General features: G+C 40.7%; 2 protein-coding genes across 14 annotated transcripts in view; one reads left to right on the forward strand and one right to left on the reverse strand.

The window, feature by feature from the left end:
* The window catches only part of EIF5B (eukaryotic translation initiation factor 5B), a 62,758-nt gene extending 52,630 nt beyond the window's left edge, over positions 1 to 10,128 (forward strand). For both annotated transcript variants that reach the window (XM_004031497.5, XM_019020790.4), the window contains exons 18-24: positions 1,804 to 1,935; positions 3,117 to 3,248; positions 3,359 to 3,435; positions 3,569 to 3,733; positions 5,630 to 5,768; positions 7,617 to 7,778; positions 8,177 to 10,128. In XM_004031497.5, the coding sequence (XP_004031545.1) occupies positions 1,804 to 1,935; positions 3,117 to 3,248; positions 3,359 to 3,435; positions 3,569 to 3,733; positions 5,630 to 5,768; positions 7,617 to 7,778; positions 8,177 to 8,284 (915 nt within the window). In that variant the 3' untranslated portion in view covers positions 8,285 to 10,128. The remainder of the gene's footprint in view (positions 1 to 1,803; positions 1,936 to 3,116; positions 3,249 to 3,358; positions 3,436 to 3,568; positions 3,734 to 5,629; positions 5,769 to 7,616; positions 7,779 to 8,176) is intronic.
* The window catches only part of REV1 (REV1 DNA directed polymerase), an 88,520-nt gene continuing 79,460 nt past the window's right edge, over positions 9,756 to 18,815 (reverse strand). For all 12 annotated transcript variants that reach the window (XM_055378443.2, XM_031008353.3, XM_055378447.2 and 9 more), the window contains 9 exons: positions 16,865 to 16,967; positions 15,131 to 15,296; positions 14,716 to 14,912; positions 13,237 to 13,470; positions 12,503 to 12,623; positions 11,697 to 11,914; positions 11,452 to 11,608; positions 11,053 to 11,155; positions 9,756 to 10,154 (listed from right to left, as the gene is read on the reverse strand). In XM_055378443.2, the coding sequence (XP_055234418.1) occupies positions 10,043 to 10,154; positions 11,053 to 11,155; positions 11,452 to 11,608; positions 11,697 to 11,914; positions 12,503 to 12,623; positions 13,237 to 13,470; positions 14,716 to 14,912; positions 15,131 to 15,296; positions 16,865 to 16,967 (1,411 nt within the window). In that variant the 3' untranslated portion in view covers positions 9,756 to 10,042. The remainder of the gene's footprint in view (positions 10,155 to 11,052; positions 11,156 to 11,451; positions 11,609 to 11,696; positions 11,915 to 12,502; positions 12,624 to 13,236; positions 13,471 to 14,715; positions 14,913 to 15,130; positions 15,297 to 16,864; positions 16,968 to 18,815) is intronic.

Raw genomic sequence — 18,815 nt, forward strand, 5'->3', positions numbered from 1 at the left:
ATTCTTACAGTAAAACAAGCTAGAGAAAAGAAAACGTGATTAAGAAAATCATAAGGAAAATAGATTTACTATTTGTTAAGTGGAAGTGGATCATCATAATGGTCCTCATTCTCATCTTCATGTTGAGTAAGCTGAGAGGGAAGAAGGAGAGGGGTAGGCCTTGCTGTGTTTGGTGGCAGAGGCGGAAGAAAATCTGAGTATAAGTGGACATATGCAGTTCAAGCCCATTTTGTTCAAGGGTCAGCTGTAGTTTTTTAACATTTTTAATTGTGAAATAAAACATTGCTCCTGAAAAGTACACAAAACATAGAAGAAAAGTTTAACACATTTTTGGGAAGCAACCAGATGGAGAATCAGAACGCTGCTGGCACCCAGAAGCTTCCTGTGTGCTTCTTCCTGATCAACTCCCCCGCCTTCCCCTCCTACCCCCTGACCTTTCATAGAGTTAACCATGGTTGCATTTTATGACAGTAACAAATATCCTTGCTTTGCTTTGTTTTTGTGTCTAAGAATACTTCCCTTAGAAGTGTCTGTAGACTTTATGTAGAAATGGAGTTATTCTCAGTGTGTACTTTTATAGCTGGCTCTTTTGTTTTTGGAGATAGGCTCTCACTGTCACCCAGGCTGGAGTGCAGTGGTGCAGTCACAGTTCACTGCAGCCTCAACCTCCCTGGGGTTCAGGTGATCCTCCCACCTCAGCCTCCTGAATAGCTGGGACTATAGGTATGCACCACCACACCTGGCTAATTTGTTTACAGATGGGACTTTGTCATGTTGCCCAGGCTGGTCTTGAACTCCTGGGCTCAAGCAATCCACCCACCTTGATCTCCCCAAAGTGCTGAGATTATAGGCATGAGCCACCATGCCTGGCCTATATCTGGCTTCCTTTAGTGAAAAAAAAAAAGTATATAATTTTAAGATTTCTATTCCATTGTGTGACTATATCACAACATATCTATCTGTTCTGTTGATGGGAAATGTAGGTGATCTCCAGTTTTTTATGTTTATTTTATTTTATTTTATTTTGAGACGGAGTCTCAGTCTGTCATCCAGGCTGGGATTACAGGTGCACGCCACCACACCCAGCTGATTTTTGTATTTTTAGTAGAGACGGGGTTTTGCTGTGTTGGCCAGGCTAGTCTCGAACTCCTGACCTCAGCCTCCCTAAGTGAGCCACTGCACCCGGACCAGTTTTTGATTTTTGTTGTTACTAATAATGCTGCTGCTGTGAACTTTTGTGTATATCTCTTGATGTGTTTGTGCCGGTTTCCCAGGGTATGTATACCTAGGAGTGAAGGCCACACTTGTCTACAGTGGGTATAACAAATTATATTCTCAACTGCAGTATTTTAGTTTCATTGTTTTACATCTTCATCAGTTCTTGGATGTTAGATTTTAAATTTTTTTTGCCATTCTGCTAAGTGTGTAGCTCATTGCCGTTTCAGTGTGCATTTGCCTAATTGTTAACCTGGTTGGTCATTTAAAAATGTTTATTGGCCGTTTATTTCCTCCTTCGTGAGATGTACATTTTTCTTCTGCATTATCTTTCTTACAGATTTATATGCGCTTATATATTCAGGATACCGGTTTGTTAGTTGGTGTGTTTTGCGACTTTTTTTTTCCTGTGGTATTTTGAGAAATGGAAATATTTAATTTTAATGTTAAATTTATCAGTCTTTTGTGATTATTGCTTTTTGTGCGTTTAAGAAACCTCTCTCTAATATCATGAGATTCTCTTATATCATCTCCTACTGCTAACCACTTTTAAAGTACGTTTGGTAACAAATGTTTTTATCTCTGTAGAACCAGTATGAAAAGCATAAGGAAGTAGAAGCAGCTCAGGGGGTAAAGATTCTTGGAAAAGACCTGGAGAAAACATTGGCTGGTTTACCCCTCCTCGTGGCTTATAAAGAAGATGAAATCCCTGTTCTTAAAGTAAGTTCATTTTAAATTTTTTTTCCTTAAAAGCTATTTGAGTTCTGGCATGTGTCAGCATTGCACATGCTAGGGATGGTGACCAAAACTGGCTTTGTCTTTGTGAAGCCTGCCATTTCTTGGCCTCTTAGCAAACTTGATGCTTTTGAATTACTTCAGTTTGTACAATCATAGAAATTGGTATAATTTTTATATGTACTAGAATTATAAAAATAATGCATTTATTCAAATAAAAAAATGAGTCAAAAGCTAGAAGTCGGCTGGGCATGGTGAATGCACACCTGTAGTCCCAGCTACTTGGGAGGCTGAGGCAGGAGAATCACTTGAACCTGGGAGGCAGAGGCTGCAGTGAGCCAAGATCGTGCCACTGCACTCCAACCTGGGTGACAGCAGGACCCTGTCTTAAAAAAAAAAAAAAAAAAAAAAAAAGCTAGAAATTGTATATTCTTTTTGGCCCATGTCCATTGTAGTTTCATAAAAGTGGACTTTGAGCCATAGTTTGTTCACTTGCCAAAGAGAAAATACAACTGTTCCCAGCACATGGCTCTTGTGTCCTGGGGCCGTGTTTATTATTTAGGCAGCATCAAGTCATGCTGTTGGGAATAAGCTATCTTAGGGCCAGTGAGAGAATAGGGCAGGCCTGTCTCTTCAGCCAGTCCTGAGTATGGAGTGGACTTACGTCCCTTCAATGGCATTGATAAACTTGTTTTACTTATTTCTGGTTAAAAATCTCTTCTTCCATTTCCCGACAAGCAGTGATGGAGGAAGGAGCTGCTGAGATCATGAGATTATGGTATTTCCTAGTTAACACAGTCAAGCTGAACTTTTGGGCTATCATAACACATTACGTTTATGTGGTGCTTTTTTAACTTTTAAAAAATTTTTCTTCTGTACTGTTTAATTCTGCCCACCCATCTACTGTATTTGCCAAGTGGAGCGGAGATTAAACATATTTCAAAGTTAGTAAACCTAAGACAAAGGTGAAGCGAGATACAGTTAGGGTATGGCCCCCAAATCTCCTCCTTCATTCCAGCACAGGTTCTGTGATGCCTTGCTCTATCTAAGCCTTAGTTTCATATTTGCAGATGAGTACTTAACCAAAGAGAGAAACACAATTTAATTCTAGACTGCTGAGGATAGAGGTGTGTTGACAACCTTATCAAATCTGATTTCTTTTCAAGGATGAATTAATCCATGAGTTAAAGCAGACACTAAATGCTATCAAATTAGAAGAAAAAGGAGTCTATGTCCAGGCATCTACACTGGGTTCTTTGGAAGCTCTACTGGAATTTCTGAAAACATCAGAAGTGCCCGTAAGTAACTACACCTCGCTCCACAAGTGAATGGTGGTTGGTCATGGTTTTTGGTGCCATCGCCATTACCTGGTACATACAGATAAACATGGAAACTCCCATTTTTTCAGTATGCAGGAATTAACATTGGCCCAGTGCATAAAAAAGATGTTATGAAGGCTTCAGTGATGTTGGAACATGACCCTCAGTAAGTAATTTCTCTTGCTATGAAGGCTTTCATGTTACTTACCTATCTTAAAACTGTCCTATCTTAAAAAACTGTCCTCTATGACATACTCTGTTTTTCATTGAATGGTCTTTGATGTGTTTTAACCTTTTAGGTATGCAGTAATTTTGGCCTTCGATGTGAGAATTGAACGAGATGCACAAGAAATGGCTGATAGTTTAGGAGTTAGAATTTTTAGTGCAGAAATTATTTATCATTTATTTGATGCCTTTACAAAATATAGACAAGACTACAAGAAACAGAAACAAGAAGAATTTAAGTAAGTTACTGTTTTTATTTACTTTGAGTCTTTGTTAATGAACATGATTGAGAATTACTGAATTCCAGAAAGGGCTGTAAACAGCAAAATCATGGCATTTACTCATCTACCAGAGGCTGCATCCTGAAATGGTGTGTTACAAGCCAGAAACCCAACATACTGGGGACATTCCAGCAGTATGCAAACAAGTCTTGTCTGTGACTTCAGTTTAATAATCTTGGCAGACTTGGGTCTTGTTAATGGGTTCGTAGTTATTAAATGTAGGGACTTTATCTTGCTCATCTGGGATTATATAGATTGGAAGTAACAAAACTTGAGTGAGGAAAACTGGGAAATAAGAGATTCTGTGGGAGAGAAGTCCATTCCTGTACCAAACTTTCACTCAAGTACTCACAGTACCTACATTGCTGCAGTGGTAGAGGAGGCATCAGCAGAGAACCAGGCCAGCCTCCCTCCTCCTTTCCCTTTGAGACAGGGTCTCGTTCTGTCACCCATGCTGCAGTACAGTGGCATGATCATGGGTCACTCCAACCTCTGCCTACTGGGCTCAAGTGATCCTCCCACCTTGGCCTCCCAAGTAGTTGAGACTACAGGCTCGCACCACTATGCCTGGCTAATTTTTTGTATTTTTGGTAGAGATAGGGTTTCGCCATGTTGGCCAGGCTGGTCTTGAACTCCTGAGCTCAAGTGATCCACCTGCCTCTGCCTCCCAAAGTGCTGGGATTATAGGTATAAGCCACTGTGCCTGGTCTGGGACATGCTCTTATTGCAGGACAATTGACACATGTTGAGAAGTGCTGAAAAACCAAATAAAGCAGGGAAGGGCCTAGATAAGGAGAGGAGGGACTGTGATTAATGATGTGGTTTGGGAAGGCATCTCACCTCTTCAGACAGAGTAAGCCACACAGGCACATGGGGAGTGTCCAGAGAGAACAGCAGTGCAAGGCAGAGTGACCAGAAGGGACAGTGATAAATGAGGTCAGAGAGGGTGGCAGGACCTGTATCGTCAAGGATCTTACAGGCTATGGGAAGGATTGAGCTTCTCTTAGTTTTGCAAGAAGCCATTGCCAAGGCTGTGTGTTCACAATCAGACTGGTTAACTGGGTTGCTATGTGGACCTTGGGTTGTTATGTGGACCTTGGGTTGTTAGGAAGTCAGTGGCAAGAGCCTGTCAGGAGGCTCCCATAGTCCAAGCAAGAGGTCTAGGTGATTCAGACCACCGTGATGATAGGAGTGATGGCGTAGTTTGGGATACATTTTTAAGTGGAGCTTACTAGTAAATATTAGGATTTAGACTGGTATGTGCTCACTTTAGATCATGAAACCTGAAGTGAGAAGAATTCTACTTAACAAGACTGCTGGAAACTTTTAAAGCATTTTAAGCGTGTGCTCAATAAGCAGGGTAATTCTGTAGTGGCCTTTTGGATCAATGGTTGGGGAACGTGGTGGAGAAAAGGAGGGTGATAATACGGTCTGATGCCTATGTGATCCCCCAGTAGCCTACATATGTGCCGAACGAAGACCTGCCTGTCACCAGGGTACTGCCTAGGTTCTAAGCCCCAGACTGTGGCTGACATCTTCAGCAGCCAAGCTCAGTGTTTTAGACTAGGAACAGAATACTCCTGTGATACAGCTTCTTTTGGAGGTAGGGCTTTAAAAGAGAAGAAAGCAAAGACTTGGGAAGCAACAGAATGGGGAGGAGGAGGTTAAGAACAAGGAAGAAGCGCCCTGGGCATGGGGTGGCCCTGGGCTGCAGCACCCTGCCTGCCCCTCTCCTGTGGCCGCTGGGGAAAGCTGCTTTCCTCTAATGGGAGAAGCCTGATGTTCAGCTGCAGTTTTTCTTTTTATGTTTAAGTGATTCTGTAAGCTTAAAATTCTTTTCTTTTTTCCTTTCAGGCACATAGCAGTATTTCCCTGCAAGATAAAAATCCTCCCTCAGTACATTTTTAATTCTCGAGATCCGATAGTGATGGGGGTGACGGTGGAAGCAGGTCAGGTGAAACAGGGGACACCCATGTGTGTCCCAAGCAAAAATGTAAGTTCTAGTTGTACATTTTGTGGGTCATTTCTTAAAGCAGTAAATGAGTGTCCAAGAGTCGTACCAACACAGCTTTGTGCCTGTAGTTCACAGTACTGTGCTGTGTATTTAGTGTGGTCTCCACCTTCTTAACAAATGTTTCAGTGTTTTTACCTCAGTAGGAAGAAAATGTGGTAACTTTAAAACAAGCAGAGCCTGTCACCTTCTGTTGTGCTTCAGTATTGGTAAATATCAGTGCTCCATAGTCAGTGTTGACTCAGTGCTGATCTCAGTGCTTCAGTTAATTGGGGCTCCAAGGCACTTTACATTATTGCCTTTTATTTTATTTTGAAAGGTTTCAAGCCTGTGGAAAAGTTTAAAAACTAGTATAATGTCATGTTTACCTTCCCTGTCAGCATACCTAAGAAAAATTAATAATATTTCAACAATATCCTATAATTTGCAGCCCTCAACATTATTTCACCAGTTATTCCAAAGATGTCTTGGTAACTCTCCCACCAATCTGGCCCAGTGCCCTGCAAGCTGCATTGCACTGGGGCTTGTTTTGTGGCTGAGTCTCAGTCAAGAACAGTCCTCCATTCTTTTTGAAGTGTCCCTGTTGTTTTGCAAATTCCTCCTCCATTTGGATTTATCTGTTTCTCTCCCTCCCAACTAGACACAGGTTAGAATTATTGGAAAGACACTCATGCAGTTTCCCTGTGTGCCTGCCTCTTGCATGACCCAGCCTGTCTCACTGCTGCTGATGCTCTGATTTCCTGGGGAAAGTGCTAGACACCAACCATCTCCATTAGAAACTTGCCCCTTTGTAATTACTCCGTAATCTGTCTGGTACCTGGAGTTCCTAATGGATATCCTGTTTCTCAACAACCTTTATCCCAGTGCCTTTAGTACCCACTGGCAAGCGTTGCCTAAGTCAACTATTATGTAGATGGTTGCAAAATTGTGGATATACCTGTCCCCCCATTTCTTACAAAGAACCTCTTCCCACTGACCTTTTTATTGAGTCATAGACTCAGTGGGTTTTTTACTTTTTTAATATAATCCATTACCTTTATTCTTTTGATACTCAGATTTTCTAGTGTGGTCAGTAGGAGCTCAACTGGCTCCTGTATCCTTGACACACAGCAGTCTGAGCATCATCTTCCTTTCTGGTTGAGATGTTCCAGCCTCATCTAGTACTTTCCCTGGCCCAAACCTGGTTCTTGTAATGGGCAACGGCACTTAGAAGTTGTCATTGCTTTGCTACCATTTCAGTGGACTAAGCCTGGACATTTATTTGTGTTACTTTCTATGTGGCTTTGGCCTCCTAAACCAACCAGAGCTCTCCCTGTTTTCACTCTTACTCTCCTGAATCTTTTTCTCCACAAAGGAGTCAGGGTTTTTTGCCCCAAACTCTGAGATCACATCACTCATCTGCTCACAGGCCATCATTCTTAAAATTTCAGGATTGGTCCTCACTCTGACTTCATTCCCATCAGCCACTTCAAGCTCATTCCTGACTCAGACCCTTTGTGCCTGCTGATCCCTCCTGTTACGGCACCTGTCACGTGAAATGGTAGAGCAAAAATAGGAAATGACATTGGGTCAACAGGGCACTTGGAATGTTTTGCAAAGCACATTATCTCCTGTCATTCTTACAACCGTCATGAAGGGAATAGGGTGTTGGTGGTGCCAGCCTAGTTTACCAAAATGTTACACCGTGAGACCTTAAGTGACGAAAGGATCGCACTGCCATGACTTTTAAAACAGGCTTTTACTCTAGTTCTTACTTCAGCTATCCAGCCATGGCGCCTGTGATTGGCATGAATTCTTCTGCATGCATTTTAATTTGTTCTTATTTTATAGTTTGTTGACATTGGAATAGTAACAAGTATTGAAATAAACCATAAACAAGTGGATGTTGCAAAAAAAGGACAAGAAGTCTGTGTAAAAATAGAACCTATCCCTGGTGAGTCACCCAAAATGTTTGGAAGACATTTTGAAGCTACAGACATTCTTGTTAGTAAGGTAAGTATTTCAGCAAAAGTGGCACACTTTAAGCAACAGGGAATCACTCTTCTTGGGTCACCTGTACCTAGTAGCTCCTTGAGCTTCAGTTTGATTGTAGAATCTGATGGGACTGGATCCCCCATTAGGGCTTGACCTCTAGCTGGGCCTTGTCTGTTGAGGAAGTTGCTCTATCAGGAAAGCAGCACCAACAGAGAAAGCTAGGACTTTTAGGTCCCCTCGTGCCTGACATGCAAACCAGATGTGATTTTGGAATTCTACTCCCTTAGGCAGGCAAGCCCTGTTTTTTATTTCTGCTTAAGCTTTTTAGTACAGTGAGAGCGGGCATCTGGGGCCACAGCTTTCTTTGGCACGTTTGTTATGTTCTGTTTACCCTGTTTGTGCCTCGGGCATTGCAGATCAGCCGGCAGTCCATTGATGCACTCAAAGACTGGTTCAGAGATGAAATGCAGAAGAGTGACTGGCAGCTTATTGTGGAGCTGAAGAAAGTATTTGAAATCATCTAATTTTTTCACATGGAGCAGGAACTGGAGTAAATGCAATACTGTGTTGTAATATCCCAACAAAGATCAGACAAAAAATGGAACAGACGTATCTGGACACTGATGGACTTAAGTATGGAAGGAAGAAAAATAGGTGTATAAAATGTTTTCCATGAGAAACCAAGAAACTTACACTGGTTTGACAGTGGTCAGTTACATGTCCCCACAGTTCCAATGTGCCTGTTCACTCACCTCTCCCTTCCCCAACCCTTCTCTACTTGGCTGCTGTTTTAAAGTTTGCCCTTCCCCAAATTTGGATTTTTATTACCGATCTAAAGCTCTTTCGATTTTATACTGATTAAATCAGTACTGCAGTATTTGATTAACCAAGCTTCTGCAGATTTTGTGATTCTTGGGACTTTTTTGATGTAAGAAATACTTCTTTATTTATGCATATTCTTCCCACAGTGATTTTTTCCAGCATTCTTCTGCCATATGCCTTTAGGGCTTTTATAAAATAGAAAATTAGGCATTCTGATATTTCTTTATCTGCTTTGTGTGAAACCATGGTGTAAAAGCACAGCTGGCTGCTTTTTACTGCTTGTGTAGTCACAAGTCCATTGTAATCATCACAATTCTAAACCAAACTACCAATAAAGAAAACAGACATCCACCAGTAAGCAAGCTCTGTTAGGCTTCCATGTTAGTGTAGCTTCTCTCCCACAAGTTGTCCTCCTAGGACAAGATTATCTTACAAACTAAACTATCAATCACACTACCTTGTATGCCAGCACCTGGTAACAGTAGAGATTTTTATACATTACATTAATCTTGATCTGTTTTGTCCTAGAAAATTCCATCATACACATATTTCCTGATATTTGGGCTTAGTGCTTCTAAATTGTTGCAGACACAAAACTTAATGATTCATTCGTAGTAGTAATCTGTAGCTAGTTTTAGGGTTTTGCTGAAGTCAGTGTGGGGTGTGTGTTTGAGGAAAAAGTTCCAAATATCCACTAGCATAGAATTTTAAACTATTTTTATTTTAAAGAAGTTATGGCATAACATATAACATAAAAATATTTTATATACGTTTGAAAAATCTATACCGTTCTTTTTTATCATCAAAGTTTCTCAATGGCCAGTAGAAGCAAAGACACCACCACCTCTGATCTACGGGACATAATGTTCCCAGGAAAAAAATCTTCAAGTGGGTGTGAGGGTGTTTCTAATTCAAAATATGTAGATTTCTCCGCATGGAAGAAGTAAAGATTTTCTTAACATGCTCCTGTGTTCATGCTTGGAGACAAGAATAAGATGGTTTAGAAGCTTTACCCTTTCTTGGAACAAGTAGAATCCCGGTCTGAGACCTCTCAGGAATTTCAGAGCTTAGCAGTCTGGCCTGGAGGTTTTTCAGCCTTTTAGTATAATAAACAGTAGTTGCTTCCTAGAGTTGAGTTTTTAAGGATTCACAAAAAGGAGCCTGTACAAAATATACATACAGTTCTTTATTAAACAACTGTAAACACTTCACTGTAAAAATCCATAAAACTTTATAAACAAACATTTTGTAAATAGAATCTATGCTACAGTAAAATAACACAATTATTTACATGCAATACTGACAAATTTGGCACTTTTTGAAAAGAAATGTACAAAACACTTGCTTTAAAAGAAATTTAAAATTATAAAAACTCCGAGCATTACTATCATGCACTTTGCAAATACCTCACAAGCACTTATGGCACAGCTATCAGAGAGCATCAGGCTCTCTGGTAATATTTATGTAACTTTTAATGTGCTTCCATAAGTTTGTTGTAAAACCACCTGAACATTGTCAAGAATAAAGTCAAATGCCATATTCCAAACCGATTCCACCGATTGCTGCATCAGCCTAAAGGTGGGGAGAGAAGAAATGTCATTAGGAGTTAGGAAAGGTCCTTAAGACTAATTATTCCTTTTTATACATAAAAATTGACTTTGGCAAAAAAAAAAAAAAAAAAAAAAAAAAGTCCTGCCCAGGTGTGGTGGCTCATGCCTGTAATCCCAGCACTTTGGGAGGCCGAGGAGGGCGGATCACCTGAGGTCGGGAGTTTGAGACCAGCCTGGCCAACATGGTAAAACCCCGTCTCTACAAAAAATAGAAAAATTAGGTGGGCCTGATGGCGCATGCCTATAATCCCAGCTACCCGGGAGGCTGAGGCAGGAGAGTCACTGGAACCCAGGAGGCAGAGGCTGCAGTAAGCCAAGATCCTGCCACTGCACTCCAGCCTGGGCGACAGAGTGAGACTCCATCTCAAAAAAAATAAAATCCTAGAACACTCAAATTTTTTTTTATTTTGTTTTGAGACAAGCTGTCAATCAGGCTGGAGCCATGCAGTGGTGCAATCATGGTTCACCGCAGCCTCCACCTCCCAAGTAACTGGGACCACAGGTGGGCACCACCACCCCCAGATTATTTATTTTTTGTATTTTTCAGTAGAGATGGGGTTATGCCATTTTGGCCAGGCTGGTCTCAAACGATCCACCCACCCCAGCCTCCCAAAGTGAAGTACAGGCGTGAGCCACTGTGCCCAGCCCACTTCCTATGGTTTTTTAATCACATGTAAGACCTTGAGGGCAACATACTTGGAACCTTATTTACTACTTAGTCAACATGGCAAAATAAAGGATATCACTTTCTCATTAACCCTAATGAGTAGTTTCCCAGAAAGTTTAAAACAACTCAGTACACCCTCAGCCATTGTGACATGCCATTTTTTTCCCATTTGATAAAAGTGATGAATTACTACCTTTTCATGTATTTTATAACTAGATCCAGTTTTTCCAAATCTTTTTCTTCTATTAGATCAGTACAGTATTTCACAACTTGGAGAATGTCTTCTTCCATTGGATCTAGGAAGGGGAAAAACTTCAAATGAGGACCGATCTTTTTGAAGGAGAAAGTCAGAGATCTGCATGGATAAAGGAAAACTGCATTTCTACAACTATGTCACTAACAGCTATCAAAGGAATGGGCTTTGTTACTTTTCAAAGCAAGTCCCAGAATTTAAAAGATTTGGGGGTAGCTGCTTTAAGCTTATCAGAGTTAGAGAAATGGGTTAAATCTACATAGTTTAGTCTGTTTATGTTCTCAAATCATGAGACGACTACATCTCAGCCTTGGGCCATCTAACACAGGCCAAGCCAACCTGAAATTGTAGTTATCCATTCTCTGAGCAAGGTCTTCACATCATCGAATTCAACAGCTCCAGCTAGATTGGGTGCTGGAGGTCTCACACAGCCAGCTGGGTCAGACTGCAAACTAGAAAGGCCTGGCACACCTGAAGTAGAAGCAGAGAGTTCTTCCTGTTAAGAAAACAAAGGATAAAATTGCTATATTCACACATTATCCAGGTACATTAAGATCTCATAAAGGTCAAAGTTAAGGAATTACCAGGGGTTTCTCTGCAGGAGGTCCTTCATGTTTTAGAAACCCATCAATTAACTTCTGGGGACTGCCACAGGCCCCTGGCAGAGTTTTTGCAGGACTGTTAAGCAGCTTGTTTTTCAAAGGACTCTGAATCCTTTTTGGGGAACCGATGGTTTTTTTCTTCTTGTTTCTTTTCTTTTCTTTCACTGCTGCCTTTAGATGAAGTAAAGGATTCTTTGGCACTAAGAGAAGATGGATATAAGATTCTCAACAAAATGATAGTACGGATAGTCTGGATGATAGTACATTGGGTTCTCTTTTCTCCTCCCAAATACAACAGGCTCCCTAGCCTACACCTCCCCTCCTGCCCCAAGTGAGAGGCAGTGAATGGCAATGGCCCAAAGTACAGGCTCTCCAATTCTCTCTTTGCTTTGCCACTTACTAATTTGACCTTTGGCATGTTGCTTATCTATGATGGGTAGTAAGAAATGTGGGTTTGATGTTTGTGATGCATTTTGAACCAACATCCTTTAATGTATTCATCTCAAAGGACAACTAGCTGAACAAGTATTTAAGACATTTGTGGTAATGTCCTATTCCACCTTTTTAAAAAGTAAAAAGTGGTATGTTTAAATCCTGAAAGTATAGACACAAATCCAACTAGAAATATGACGATATTTACTCATACTGTATACTTCAGATATTATCCCAATATGAAGAGCTCTTAATGCAACAGCTTAGACTTTGCCCATTATATACTGCAATAATTAGACAACAGTGACTCCATTACTCTGTCTTCATTTTTGTTACATGCCACTTCCAAGGCTCACCAGATGCGCTGGCTGACTGCTGGTGAGTGCTGTTCTCGCCCTGCCTTTGTCTTTGATCATACGCTGCTTTCAGCTCCCTTTGAAGTTCAGCAGGAAGGGCAGCAAATACCTCAGGGTCCACCTAGTGGAAAAGACAAGGTCAAAGTCAAACCTGAACTAATTGTAGATGGTAGCTGGTTTCTCTTTTTCACAAAATAGACTTTGTTTTCAAATCTCACTTTTCTGATCTGTACGAATTCTTAACAGTTCCCCAATATCAAAGCTGATTAAATCTTCAAAATGGTTAGAGCAAGAATAAGGAATTAAGAGTACTAACTTAAAGAAACCCACTACAACAGCAGAACAACCTGGGCAAAATGCACTAGCAGAAAATGGGAAGCAAAACATTGAAACAGGGACTCAGGTTGTTACTGTCCCCCATGCAGGATTATACATCTCCGCTCTGTTGTATTCAAGTGTGGCCATTGATGTGTTTGCGCCAGATCAGTGTGTTTCAGTCTTAGCATGCCCTCCCTCGTCTCTTCCCTGCTGCTTCAGCGGGAGGCTGCTCTGTAAGTCTACATCCTGCAGATGCAGGAGATGGAGACAAGCCCACTCTCCCCTCCCCTCCCCTCCCCTCCCCAGTGGATGTGGTGTCAGATACAGAGGAGAAAGGGAAATGAGACAGGTCCTAAGTTGGAGCAGGGGGGTGAGAATATTGAAACTACAGCAGAGGGTTCCCATATTTAACTTACCTGTGAAAATGCTGGAAGGGCTATTAAATTTATTCCTGTGTCACTGTTCGATTCTTGAGGTTCTGGTATTTGCAACAAGACTGTCCCAACTGGTTGTGGCAAAATGCCTGTATTACAGCCATTTACTGGTTCTTTCTTTTTGTCGCCATGTGACTCTGCTTGCTGGACAGCACAGAATTGCTCTACTTGTTCCCGGAGATCAGGTGGAAGTGCTTCTAAAACAGACTGATCCAGCTATAAAATGCCAAACACACGAGTTTGAAGTTAAAGCATGCTCAGAGATGAGGTGTTTGGGAGTTAACACGCCACTTTAAATTTCAATTTGAATACTGTGGATAATCAATGTAAGGTACAGACCATCAAGCTAGGAAAGCCACCTCCAAATCAGCACATTTTTGGAACGTCTTGGCCTTTTGTCATTGAAGCCTGAAGTAATATGTGTAGTCTGGAAAGAAGTGTATATACAGTACCAGCCACTACCACATGACCAGGTAGGTCCAAATATACTCACAGAATGTCCTGCAATTGGGGCCAACAGATATGGATAGCCTTGGTGAAGCTCAAATTAGATCCCACCCCGGGGAGGGGTGAAGGCCTGAGGCACATGTTAAAATTCTGGACAGGTAACAGTCCTGGGTCAAAAGTTCACCTTTCAGATGAGAGACTGCCCAAAAATACAAATAATTCTACTCTGAGAGCAGCACACTGGAAGAAAGGGTTTCTAGAAGCTGAATTTTCTCTAACTTACAGGACAGAATCCACTGTTCCTTTGGCCAGGGCCTACCTGTGCATCCACATCTGGCCCTTTGGAAACATGCAATCCCATCAACTGGGTGGACCAATCTTATCTTGCCAGGAGTAACTAATTGTGGGTATCTGTCACCATACAAGCATATCAGCATTGCCCTTTCCCCTAGTTTTACAGCCAGTATTTAACATCTCCTTCCGCCTCCTTCCATGCAGGGGAAGCGGAGGAGGCACAAATAAACTTGCCCAATATAGCTTAAGGTGCTACCTTACTTTCAAGGACCAAGGGATGCCAGCAGTATATCACATGTACAGCCCACACAAGCTGAATTAAACCATCCAAATCTCCAGAGACCTGTTTGCAAATACTGCAAAAACCCTTCGACATAAGGCCTCTACTTCACCACTAGTCACCAAAGCTGCCTTGCTGAATACAGTAAGTCTGCATGATGACCACTGTCACAGACAACAGCAGTCCACAGGAGGACTGCCTTTCAGCTATGCTTTACAACTTGCAAGAGTGGCAAATCTTTGCAAAAGCACTTTCACTCAACCCAATTATTGCTTATTTAGAATCCAACATCATGATCTACCCAAACAAGTGGCCCGTTCTCCCTTTCTTGGTTAAATGGATGAAGAAATAAAAATGCCATTTTCATTTTTAAACTTGTATTTTTGTATTTATATTTAGGAGTATAAAATGTACTTATATTTAGGACTATAAAAATGTACCTGGGAAGGTGACGGGACCTCTATACTCAGGTTAAGTCTTGACTGCACACTGACAGGAGAATGTAGACCATTCCATTTCCCTGAAGACTCAGCCTTGTTAGTATCAGGACTGGTCGGCAGATGTGCAGGAAAAGGTGGCAAGAAAGTGCAAGTTCTAGAAGCAGATGATATTTCCAGATCCACAGCAGCCCGAAATACTACAAAAAGAAAATATATAAAATAGCCTCTTCAGATCATCGGACAGGGCCTTTAATCCTCTGTCCATTACAAATAGAAAAACTTTATTATTGATTCATCATAATGAATAATATAAATTTTTTAAATCACATAAAGCTGTGTCAATTTTAAAACCAACTGCCGTCTTTCCAAGGACATAAGCAGCACCTAAAAAAGAACCACATTGATGACCACCAACCTTCTTTGTGCTCCTCTTCGGTGGATTTCTTAGCTTTCTGAACTTGGAAGACATCACGGACAGAGTATGACCCACTAGGAAAGTGGCTTGACTGAACTGATGGGCGACTGGGACATGTGGAAGGGTTCAGATTAGTTGGAACCAACTGATTCACGTGAATCCCAACCTAGAACCCAGAATAAAGAGTATGCTTCTAGGAAAACTAAAGTGAAAATATGAATTCAGCTAAGCAAAATCCTCAGCAAATCCTTTTCACTATCTCCTAGATCCTGTTTCTAGAATAAAGGTAAATGAAAGTATTCAAACAGCATTCTATATGACTTATTACAAAAACAATTTCTAAACTAGCTAGTGAGTGGTCATTCATCTCAAACTTCACAGTATCCAATTCTCCCAAAATATACCAAAAGATCTTTAAAATCAGAAAATCCAAACAAGTGGAATACTGTATTCCACTGATGTTCTCGTCAACTAAGGTTTTAAATTAGGATAAAAAAAAATTAGGACAGTCTACTTGGAAACTTCACTATTTTTATCTTTTTTAAATGAAATACTTCTCAAAAAATATTGGTGGGAGTGATGAACAGCAGGTACACTGCAGACCCCTCCATAAAGTGCCATTATAACAGTATTTCAGGGAGAAATCACAATTACGGCTGGCTTAGTGACTAATCCTTCAACAAAGCCCACATCAAGCCAGAACAACCCTTTACTCACATATGCACACATAAAACTAAACCTACAAAGGTTCTTTTTTTTTTTTTTTTTTTTTTTTTTTGAGACAGAGCCTCACTGTGTCACTCAGGCTGGAGTGCGGTGGCACGATCTTGGCTCATGCAAGCTCTGCCTCTTGGGTTCAAGTGATTCTCCTGCCTCAGCCTCCCGAGTAGCTGGGACTATGAAGGCATGCACCAGCACACCCGGCTAATTTTTGTATTTTTAGTAGAGATGGGGGCAAGGCGCAGTGGCTCATGCCTGTAATCCCAGCACTTTGAGAGGCTGAGGTGGGTGGATCACCTGAGGTCAGGAGTTTGAGACCAGCCTGGCCAACATGGTGAAACCTCGTCTCTACCAAAAATATAAAAAATTAGCTGGGCGTGGTAGCGGGTGCCTGTACCCCCAGCTACTCGGGAGGCTGAAGAAGGAGAATTGCTTGAACCCAGGAGGCGGAAGTTGCAGTGAGCCGATACAACGCCATTGCACTCCAGCCTGGGCAACAGGGCAAAAACTGTCTCAAAAAAAAAAAACAACAACAACAACAAAAAAAACCCACACAAAAATCTATGGTTTTGACATTTTGATGCCTCTTGCCTGTTTCAAAGGCATCTTGATGTGCCTGTGGTTTCACTCCCTTCTAGGTCATCATACAGCAGACAGCAGAGTATGTTTCTGATTAAAAAGGAACTTAAAGGTACAAAATTTATGTATTCATATTCCTCACAGTCATATCTACTTCTAGGAAACAAGAACAGGGAGGACATGTATATTAGCCCCTGGTTAATTAGGGGTACCTTGGAAAAGTACAGTAAGAATCTAAGAAAATTATTCCAAAATGAAGGAGGTCAAAATGGAGGAAGTCAAGAATTTTTGTTTCTCTTTTCCTTGTATTACAAAGCAGCTAAAGAGTTACATATAAAGTCCCTATACACCAGCAATAACCCTTTTGAGAGCAAGCCTCAAAAATGAGAGAAACATTACACAAAGTCAGAATTTACAATGTTACTATACACTTACCCCTCTCATATCTGATATATTTAGTTTCATTGTATGAAACATGTTTAGCATCGCCTTTCCAATTATTTTTGCATTATCTGTTGCCTGGTCAAGAGTTACAGTCCTGTAAGTGATAGAATTAAAAAACAAAAGCTTCATTCACTAGTACTAGTACTAGTACAAAAGCTGTATTCACTAGTACTAAAGTAGTATGGAACTGTTTAAAAGAGTTATAGAAAAGTTGTGAACAGTTACAAAGATTATAAAAGTGAATGCCATAGTCTCCCTTCAAGGAAGCCAGAAATACCAAATTAGTTACATTGGCAACCAAGGGGGAAAGAAAAATTATGGAACACTGGAACTTTAAGTTAAAAACGGTAATGGACACTTAGGTCAACTAAGAATAAGTTGAGAAATTTAGAAAAAGGTAGATTTTAGCTAACATATGCACAAATAAATACATATTTTCCAGCTAAAGCACAAATGAATGGTAAACACAATGTTCTTGATTCCAAGAGAAGTTTTAGGTTCCAAGATTATGTATGCTGAGGTATAGCAAATATTCAGAAGAGAAAGACAAATTCTCTGTATGTTGTTTCTTGACTCTCCTTTCATTGTGTTTACAGTACAGCCAATAAACAATTCTTAGATCTTTAAGAACTCTTGAAGGAGGACCAAATGGTCCATCAGCATTATTAGGTCTCAAAGATGTGCTGACCTCACCCACCATTTCCTTCAGAGCCTTTTGAGCTTCTCTGGCATGAGTGGGCTGTCCCATTGCAAACAGAATTACTAACTCAGTAACAGATTAACAAATTACTACCAGTTCTCTTTCCAAAGGAAAGTTATTTCGTGTTTTGGATGATCCTTTCCATGTATAATGAACAAATGAAGTTCCAGGCCTTTAAACAAGAAATATTCCCAGAAAAAAATTATTATAAATTGAATTGGATTTTCCCATAGAAATGTTTAAGAAGATAATCACATTACTTCATCTGCTTATAGAAATAACCACTAAAAGCTGGGCACAGTGGCTCACACCTGTAATCCCAAAACGCTTGGGAGGTCAAGGCAAAAGGATTGTTCAAGGACAGCCTGGGCAACAGAGCGAGATCCTGTCTCTACATAAATAAGTTTTTAAAGTAAATAAATAAATGACCACTATTTACTATTTGAGATACATGTGTATCATAACAGGTAGGTAAATATAATTCAAGATAACCAACTGATAAAAAATGTATTTTATAAATTATGTTGTCTAATTGTAATTTATAATTCCTGCTTTCATGGTAACTTGGGAGTTTCTCTGTTTAAGAGCAGTCATCTCACGACTTAGCAATATCATCATATACATGAATGGACCATGTATGGTGGCATGAGCTAATCTTTAATGAAACTATACTTCATATTATAAGTAGCTTTCAGTGTCAAAAGTCTCAAAATTTTGGTTTCACAGATGAAATACAGTGCAATATAGAATGACATGTAAAACCACGCCATCTTCATATTGGTCACGAATCTTACATGAAGTTTAATATTAAGTAGTTGGCCCTGACATAAAAGACAAGTGTTTCAGGCCGGGCACATTGGCTCATGCCTGTAATCCCAACACTATGGGAGGCTGCGGTGGGCTGATCATTTGAAGTCAGGAGTTCAAGATCAGCCTTGCCAACATAGTGAAACCCTATCTCTACTGAAAATACAAAAATTCGCTGGGCGTGGTGGCATGCCCCATAATCCCAGCTACCCAACAGGCTGAGACAGGAGGATTGCTTGAACCCAGGAGGTAGAAGTTGCAATGAGCTGAGATCGCACCACTGCCCTCATGCCTGGGTGACAGAGCCAGACTCTGTCTCAAAACAAACAAAACCCACCCCCCCAAAAAAACAGGGTTTTTAAATGCTTTTACCAGTTTTCAGACATTACAGTGATTCATTCATCTTTTTACCAATTAAATTTATACACCTATGTA

This window comes from Gorilla gorilla, chromosome 12 (assembly GCF_029281585.2).
Source record: "Gorilla gorilla gorilla isolate KB3781 chromosome 12, NHGRI_mGorGor1-v2.1_pri, whole genome shotgun sequence".
NCBI classification, from domain to species: domain Eukaryota; kingdom Metazoa; phylum Chordata; class Mammalia; order Primates; family Hominidae; genus Gorilla; species Gorilla gorilla.